Source organism: Lolium rigidum, chromosome 5 (assembly GCF_022539505.1).
Source record: "Lolium rigidum isolate FL_2022 chromosome 5, APGP_CSIRO_Lrig_0.1, whole genome shotgun sequence".
Taxonomy (NCBI): Eukaryota; Viridiplantae; Streptophyta; class Magnoliopsida; order Poales; family Poaceae; genus Lolium; species Lolium rigidum.
In genome coordinates, this window is record NC_061512.1 from 163,952,469 (window position 1) to 163,961,670 (window position 9,202).

The following is a 9,202-nucleotide window of genomic DNA, read 5'->3' on the forward strand; positions in this document are numbered from 1 at the left end:
CTTAGCAGCGAACATACGGAAATTAACACAACTGATTTTCGTTTTTTACAATGTTTTTATTTGTGTCAACCATGGTTCAAACTATGTATTAGTTTGTGTAAACCATGTTCCCAATTATGTATTAGTTTGTGTAAAACCATGTTTCAATATGTAATGTTTGGAACTATGTTTATATGGAGAAAAGGAAAAAAACAAGTAGAAAGGAAAAATGTGTCGCCCCGGTAGAGCCACCTCCAGACGCAAACGGATGCGCGGAGAAAAAATGTCATTTTCACAACCACGGGGCGACGCAAACGGACGCTCGCGGACAAATAAATGCATGCCCCTTGGAGATGCCCTAATTTGTTGATTGATGCTTGGCAAGCCCCGTCCTGGCTGTACGTGTCCTAGGAAACGATCTTAATCATCTAAACTTTTCCGTTGGATGACGACTCCGACGACTCCTATCGGCATCTAGTATTCACGACTAGCGCACAAGCATGTCATTTGAGTACACTTCTTTACTTCATGGTCAGTGAGTCCATGCGCACGCATTGTGCAGATTGTAGCGTGGTAAAAGTTTATTCGCACGGGATACTGTGTGCAGTTTGTAGCGTGGTACAATATAATAGTTCAGTTCCACGGGCATGACAATAGTGACGTAGAGATGTTGTGATATGATGCAGTATGTTGTCAAGCGAGAAGACACTCATCATCCATTTTAATCTCCATGCTATATCCTGGCAGTGGCACTAGAAGGTAATAAAATAATTTGATAAAAAAAAAATTTGGGTCAAAATGTTTAGTCACATTGACTCGTCCTTATCCTATCAAGTACAGTAGAGGGAAGATATATTTGGATAATATACACAGATACTCAGAACAAATCTTTTTCCCATGAGTATATTTTCAATGATGACGATACAAAAGGAAGGAAACATTAATCAACTATACGAAAATATGGTGTAAGTTTCCAAAAGAATATATCTAGATTGCCTTTCCTACCTATTCCGTACCAGGTTATCTTCACAGTAACAATGCCATTTATAACATTACATATCTAGAGGAACTAGATAGACCAGGTAATATGCACCAATAGATAGTTACCTTTTTCTGCACCCAGTCACAAAATAGAGCAGGTAGGCGAATTTTACAATTATATATATATGCCTCATATGCAACTATCTCTTCCAAATATCCATTCAGCCAACAAGCAAACAATTACCTCTTCTTACTCTAAGTCTCCTAGCCTACCACCGCACCTCTATCCCACAACTTCGTCAAATTTTGCCTTCGCAATGGAGAACGTTGTCGTGCTGATTGTTGGTGCTGGTCCAGCAGGCCTCGCGACAGCAGCATGCCTTACCCAGTTCTCCATTCCCTACGTCATTGTCGAGCGTGAGGACTGCAGCGCGTCACTTTGGCGCAACCGAGCATACGACCGCTTGAAGCTGCATCTTGCAAAGGAGTTCTGTGAGTTACCACACATGTCATACCCAGCAGATGCACCAACATACATTCCAAAAGCCCTGTTTGTCAAGTACTTGGATGACTATATGGAGCGCTTTGATATTCAACCGAAGTATCTCACTAGCGTGGAGTCATCGAAATATGAGAACGATAAGAAGTGTTGGTCCATCGTGGCTCGTGACATGGCGGAGGGCACAACAATGAATTTTGTTGCAAAGTTCCTTGTTGTGGCAAGTGGTGAGAATAGTGCAGAGAATATTCCTGATTTTCCAGGACTTCACAGTTTTCCGGGTGAGGCCATCCACTCGTCAAGATACAAGTCAGGCAAGAGCTTCTCCGGTAAGAGCGTGTTGGTCATTGGATCTGGCAACTCCGGGATGGAAATCGCTTACGACCTTGCGACCCATGGTGCCAATACTTCGATTGTTATACGAAGCCCGGTATGTGCAGTATATAATTTTATTTCGTAATAGAGATACAATTTCTTCGTATTATTATACTACTAGAATGATATTTTTTATTTCTAGCACTGTATCAGATGTGTGACAGCATTTTGTGGCTGCAGATTCATGTAATGACAAAGGAACTAATCCGGTTGGGGATGACATTAGCCCAACATCTTTCCCTGAATCTAGTGGATAACCTCCTTGTTATAGCGACAAATTTCATATTTGGAGACCTAACAAGGCATGGCATCAGAATGCCAAAATTGGGTCCAATGAACCTCAAGTCAAAAACCGGCCGATCCGCTGTGATTGATGTTGGCACTGTTGGGCTAATAAAAAGAGGCATCATCCAAGTAAGTATATCCTGGGACATGATATAAACCTTATATGTACCATATGTTGATTTACTATGCCAGTTTATTAATATTTACTTTACCTCTTGCAGGTTCAAGGAAGCATTAGTAAGATCATGGGCAACCTAGTAAAATTTCAATCTGGGGATGAAATCCCATTTGACGCAATTGTGTTCGCAACTGGATACAAAAGCACAGCAAATATGTGGCTCAAGGTACTAAGACTGATTCTTGAATTTGCCTAAGTCATATTCATTTTGGTGCAACAATTGTTAAATCTCCTAACCGGGCAATACGTTATTTTTGAGCGCAGAATGGTGAGAGCATGTTAAATGAAAATGGACTGCCAACCAAAGAATATCCGAATCACTGGAAAGGTGAAAATAGGCTCTACTGTGCTGGGTTGGCGAGGAGAGGATTGGCTGGTATTGCTGCGGATGCTAAGAGTATCGCTGATGACATTAAATCGGTGCTAGGTTCTATGTGTGGCTAAATTAGCTTTTATAGGTAGTTTAACAGGAAACTGCATTAGACTACCTCTGAAACATCTTGATGCCAAGGCTCATATGTTCTAGGAGTAAGCTCTGCTCTCGCTAGTATCTAATTTGAGTACTATACTGCCATTCATCAGTCTTAGAATGACACTATGTGCTGAGAGTTATATACTGTATGAAAGCAGAAGGGTCGTTTATTGTGGGAACTGTAAAATCCAATGTTAGAATCTTCTACACAACAAAATATTAGGTATATCCTAGAATAAATAACTGTTGTACTCCCTCCGTCCATAAATAGATGCCAAAGATTTGTCCAAATTCGGATGTATCTATACACTAAACGTGGCTAGATACATTCAAAGTAGATAAATTTTTGGCATCTATTTATGGACGGAGGTAGTATAAAAAATAATTCTTGAAGATAACTACAACTCGGCAAGATGCCATGCCCACAAATGTAAAGCTAGTTCTAGGAGAACTGAAATTTGACGTCACAAAAATCAGTTTCTATATGTTGTTAAAGAAGGTCAGGTGTGTTTGTTGTTGATTCCCCCCCCCCCCCCCCCCCCAAACAAAGTGTGGTTGTTGATATCTTTGGGACACCTTAATGTCAAGGCTCATAAGTGCTAAGCAGCTAGGGAGTAAGATCTGTTCCTATATACTATCAACAAGGGCCTTGTAGGAGTACTCTCGCTCTGTTCAAGTGCTTCCTATTTTTTATTGAACTTACAGTTCTCTACTATATTCTATTTGATTCAATTTTTATATGAAGAACAGCAGAAGTCCTGTGACTAGTATTGTATTAGAGCAATTTCAACCCAGTAGCTATCTGGGTCACCAAATACACATTTGATGACCAACCTAGTCACCAACACATGAGGAAAAAAAAGTAGAGAATCAGCAAATCACTCCCCGTGCGAGACAAAATTTGCAAACCTGTGGAAGAGTGGGAAAATTGCATAGCTGGTCAGGCCGTTCCATCCCACGCCGCTCAGGACGAGAAGTCGTGAGGGGTTTCCTCCTCTTTCTCTACTGCACCACCGCCGCCGGAAAGAAAACTCCCTGGTCTTCCCTCTTCTTTTTCTTCCTTGTGCCACTACTCTGCGCCATGTCCAATCTGGAAAAAATGAAGCGCACATAGGTGGAGTTGAATGACAATTGACTGCCGACCAAAGAATATCCAAATCACTGGAAAAGTGAAAATAGGCTTTACTGTGCTGGGTTAGCGAGGAGAGGATTGGCTGGTATTGCTGCGGATGCTAAGAATATAGCTAATGACATTAAATCTGTGATAGGCTCTATTTGTGGCTAAATTAGCTTTTATATGTAGTTTGACAGGCAAGTGTACTAGACTATATATACCTCCGGGACATCTTCATGTCAAGGCTCATATGTGCTAGGAGTAAACACTGCTCTTGTACATTATCAACCAGGGCTTTCTAGTTCTATACTCGCATAAGTTGTGTTGAACTTAAGGTTGTCAACTGTATTATATTTAACTGAATTTTATATATGCAAAAGCCCTGTGATCGGCAGTGGTTTCTGTATAAAAAGTTTCAGTGCCATGTCTATCACCAACAATAAACAAGGAGAGGAGGTAATCACATCAGCCTCAAATCAACCGAATTATTCACTAGAATCCACTTCGGGCACTGTACTGCTATTTATCAGTCTTAGAATGACACTACTGATGAGAGTTATATACTCTATGAAAGCAGAAGGGCCGTTGATTATGGGAACTGTAAAATCTAATGTTAGAAGCTTCTACAGAAAATAATGTTGGGTATATCGTAAATAAATGTTGTGCAAAAATACTAGTTCCTGAAGATGAATACAACTCGTCATTTCGTCAATATGCCATGTCCACCAATGCAAAGCTAGTTCTAAGAGAACTGAAATTTGACGTCACAAAAATTAGTTTCTATATGTAGTTTAACAAGGCCAAGTGTGTTTGTTGTTGATTCCCCTCAAAAGAAAGTGTGGTTGTTGATATCTTTGGAACACCTTCATGTCAAGGCACATATGCGCTAAGCAGATACTACCTCCGTTCTTGTTTAATCGACGCGCGGCCATGCATACATTCTCCACTACCTAGACTTGACACCGCGTCGATTATATCCGAACGGAGGGAGTAGGGAGTGAGATCTGCTCCTCAGTTCCTGTATACTATCAACCAGGGCCTTCTAGTAGTTTTTTTTCGAAATGGGGGTATACCCCGGCTTCTGCATCATGACGATGCACACGGCCATTTATTAAAATAAGGTTCGGAAAAGTATTGTTTACAACTCACACATCACCGAGGATTGATACAAAAATCAACCATCGAAACACACACATACTATGACTACACATCAACATAGTCTTCTAGTATGTCGCTAACCAGCCTGGCACAAGATATCCTCAGCTCATGTATACTACTATCAACCAGGGCCTTCTAGTAGTACTCTCGCTATGCACAAGAGCTTCCTAATTTTTATTGAACTGAGTTCTCTACCGCATTCTATTTAATCCAATTTGTATATGCAGAAGTCCCGGGACCAGTAGTGTATTAGAGGAAGTTCAACACAGTAGGCTCACCAAGTCGACATTTGATGACTAACCCAGTGACTAACGCGCAACGGCGCAAGGGGGAAAAACGAGAATCACCATATCCCTCCCCCGTGCGAGACAAATTTGCATACCTGCGGAAGAGTAGGGAAATCGCAAAGCTGGTTGCGCCGTTCTATCCCGCGCCACTCGGAAGGAGAAGTCGCGAGGGGTTTCCTCTTCTTCCTCTAATGCGCCACCGTCGCCGGAAGGAAGACTCCCTGATTCTATCTACTCTGCGCCGTATCCGATCTGGAAAACAAATGGAGCACGGGGAGGCGGAGGTTGCCGATGGCCGCTCGATTTGGTGGTTTGTGTGGTGTGGGCGGAGAGGGAGACAAGAGGAGGGGAAGTGGCCGCTAGTGCTAGCTTGATGTAGCTGTTCAGTCGACAGATGTAAAGAAGGCACTTGGGATTGTTGCATCTAGGAGTAGATGCTCCTATTTTTTTAATGTGTTTTAAACGCATTCTAATATGTCAAAAAAAATCGGTAAAAAAATGAATGCTCGTTTCACCAAAAAAAATGATATTGTTTGTGTTCTGTGTAAATAAGATAAAGTTTGGGGTCAGAGATTTGGTGCACATGGACACTAGTGATCTCTATTTTAAAAAGTAATTAAAAATCACATTTCTATGTTTTAGAAAAATCTGAAAATAAATTATGATGTAGCCAGTATTGTATTCCACAAATGTGTAAATTTTTAGCTGGAAATAATTTGTATTTTGGGCTACACAAAAATAAAAAATTTGTAGATCTGAGTATAGTGATTCAGATCTTCAGAAAAAATCATATTTTGTCACTTTTGTGTAGCTCGGAAAACAAAATATTTGTATTTGAGATTTTGTACGTTAGTGGGATACATCATCAGCTCCTTTGAGAATTTTGCTACATAAATTTTTTAAACACATAAATCTAATTTTAGAATTTTTAAATACGGCGAGAGCACTGGTGCCCAAGATCCAAAATGATTTTTCGAAAGTTCGGTGCTAAAATACAACTCTTATTGAGACATTTGTTTATCTTTTTCACACAGGACACAAAAAAATGTCGGTTTTCCACGAAAATTAGCGTGCACACCTGAAATGTCAACATGTATGTGCGAAATTTTTGCTCAATTTTTTTAAACATTTTAAAATGTTTTTTCGAGTAGCGGAAGCATATGCACCTCGGATCAAAAGTGTATCTCCGTAAGTCTATTTTAAACGTGAACTCTAAATTATATCCTGAACTAACTATTAGTAAATTTTACTGTTGATGCAAATGAATCAGCATTAGGTACCACCTAGCGGCCCAAATATGTTGGGCTGGTGGTGATCGCAAGCAAACGCGACCAACAAGGCCCAAATGCTGGTGCGGGAGGATAGACAGATCTGGTACGTTCGTGATGGCAATCCGACGACTGAGAGCTCCAAATCGCTGTGGAGAGGCTGGAGTTATATCCTGAACTAACTACTAGTAAATTTTACTGTTGATGCAAATGAATCAGCATTAGGTACCATCTAGCGGCCCAAATATGTTGGGCTGGTGGTGATCGCAAGCAAACGCGACCAACAAGGCCCAAATGCTGGTGCGGGAGGATAGACAGATCTGGTACGTTCGTGATGGCAATCCGACGACTGAGAGCTCCAAATCGCTGTGGAGAGGCTGGAGTGGTTCCATTATACTGTTACTTAATTATAGAATATATAGATCAGTATGGATGGGCTCTATTAGGCAGCAGCTTGGGGACTAAGATCTGCTACACGTTTGTGGCGCACCCCGGTAGCAACGGGCAGGTGGAACAAGCGAACGTGAAAGTATTCAGAGGATTGAAGATGAAGACATTTGACCGATTTGGATGTGGGAAGAATCGGATAGTCCTTGCGAATTACATTGTGTGACTGAACAGAGATTGTACAAAAAAAATGCTTACAATCACATAAAAGAACAATAATCTACCTGAAGTGCCACTTGCTAGAACACAATAAATGCACGTTAATGCAGCTCTAGAAAGAAAAAAAAACCAAAAGCAACCAAGTGATCACACAGTGAACCTAAATTATCCCATCTCTAATATAATAGTGTTGTTATGCTACAAAATTCTTGAGAAGCAAGAAAAAGTAGAACACAATGTTCTAATATATTAAGCATAAGTTAAGAACTATTTATGAAGGTCCTTGAGAATGACAACTCTAGAATTTCACGAACATCATCAAGTTTCATTAGAAGAATTAGCTAGCTTAAAATAATGTTAAAAGTGAATATTTGTATGTCAAAATATGCCAAGTAATTTAGTGTCACAACTCAATAAGTACCTTGTCTATGGGGGTTAGGGCTGGAGCACACATCATCATCATTGATAAAGTCAAGATTCATAGCTGCCATCACTCGCAACACCCTTCCCATCAGTCTTACACTCTCCGGCACACCCTCCCCATCAGTCTCACACTCTCCGGCACACCCTCCCCATAAGATTAACTGCATACAAACTTAGTATTTCTTCATTCTTAACAGCCATATGTGTCACTAGAAAGATACAGTTTTTTGCCTGCTACAGCCCTTTGCTGCATGAATGGAGGTAATATCCAGAGATATGAAGAACTCTTAAGTACCGAAAATAGAACCTCACAATCCTCCTCCAGCTCAAGCTCTAGATGGCATCTTGTTACCAACATTGCATTGCCCCACCGTGCTTGTAGCTGCATCATTGCCCAATATAGCCTAAAAAACCATATCTATTTTCCAATTACTAAAGATCTGGTAAGAAGGGTTATGCTTCACTTCCTCCCGTATTGCCCCCGCTCAGGTGACACCGGAGGACCCCCAACCGTAGCACCCCTCTCCCTTCCCCGCCGCCACACGAGGAAGACGGCGCGCGGGAGTGCCCCCGCAGGCACCGGTGAAGGTGGCAGCGAGGCTCCCGTCCCCCTATCTCGCGACAGAGGACCTAAGATTTGGGCATCAACCCGCCCTGGCTTGGCGATGGCGTTGTGGCGGGTGGCTATGGCTTTCAACCTCGACCTTGCGGGAGGTGAGGTGGTGGGGGTGTCGATTGCAGTGTGGAACTCTTTCCCCGCCAAAGATCTAAGGTAATTGCTCTTCACCTTGACTCTCTCGCCTCTGCCAGCTCCTGCTCAAGGTGGTACTACCGCTGAATCTGGGTTTGGGGGTGCTTGGTGAGTTGTTCGGGACCAGGGGAAACCCTAGGCTGGCTGGTTTGGGCCATAGGCGTCGACACCCTCGGGCGCCGATATTCCTCCTTGGAGGCGTCGCTGGGACCCCCTCAATCCATCCTGACCCATCTCCTGGATGAAAGCCCAAAATCCCTTCGACTGGGTAGCGTCGATCGTGACCTCCCTTGGAGGCGCCGCTTGGGGAGATTTTGGGTTCGGGTGGGAGAGCTGAAGGTGGGAGCTTTGGGCCTTGTTGGCCACTACCCTTGCTATGCAGTTATGCTCGGTGGATATCTTGTTGCTCTGGATTGATCAAGGGCGGCGACAGTGTGGCCGGTTTGGTGTGCTCACGGTGGTGATGCTCTAAGACAACTTTGGATCTCGAGTCCAACACCTTTCCATCTCTTGGGTGAGCTTCTCTCATGTCTGATGGTTTGCCGCCCCCGAGCCAAGGCAAGAGTTTAGGAGCCCTCTTCGGCATGAGAGCAGGAAGGTGCTGTTGGTGCTCCCAATCCCGGATTCTCATCGTTCAAGACCTCCTTCCATGCCCTGCTGGTTGGTGCCCTTGGTGCTGATGAGTTACAGTTCTCGCTTTTGCAAGTTGTAGTGCTTGTGTTTAGCGTAGTGTTGTAAGCTGTTCGAAGCGTTCTTCTGTATCATTCGGCCCTTGTGGTGTTGTGTTGTATTGATAGCTATGTGTATTTCTTGGCCGGTTGATGGT

The 9,202-nt window shown here is 42.7% G+C and overlaps 1 protein-coding gene across 1 annotated transcript; it reads left to right on the plus strand.

The window, feature by feature from the left end:
- Positions 1-1,277: 1,277 nt before the first annotated feature.
- LOC124658449 (probable indole-3-pyruvate monooxygenase YUCCA10) lies at positions 1,278-2,741 on the plus strand. Its single transcript, XM_047196780.1, has 4 exons — positions 1,278-1,889; positions 2,015-2,248; positions 2,341-2,463; positions 2,562-2,741. Exons 1-4 carry the CDS (start codon positions 1,278-1,280, stop codon positions 2,739-2,741), a joined length of 1,149 nt encoding a protein of 382 aa, XP_047052736.1.
- Positions 2,742-9,202: the final 6,461 nt, after the last annotated feature.

Bases quoted from the DNA above. Each gene is read 5' to 3' on its own strand.
- LOC124658449 (XM_047196780.1), top strand. From the start codon at position 1,278: ATGGAGAACGTTGTCGTGCTGATTGTTGGTGCTGGTCCAGCAGGCCTC. The intron at 2,249-2,340 runs GTAAGTATATCC...TACCTCTTGCAG, and splicing joins TAAAAAGAGGCATCATCCAA to GTTCAAGGAAGCATTAGTAA. The intron at 2,464-2,561 runs GTACTAAGACTG...TTTTGAGCGCAG, and splicing joins CAGCAAATATGTGGCTCAAG to AATGGTGAGAGCATGTTAAA.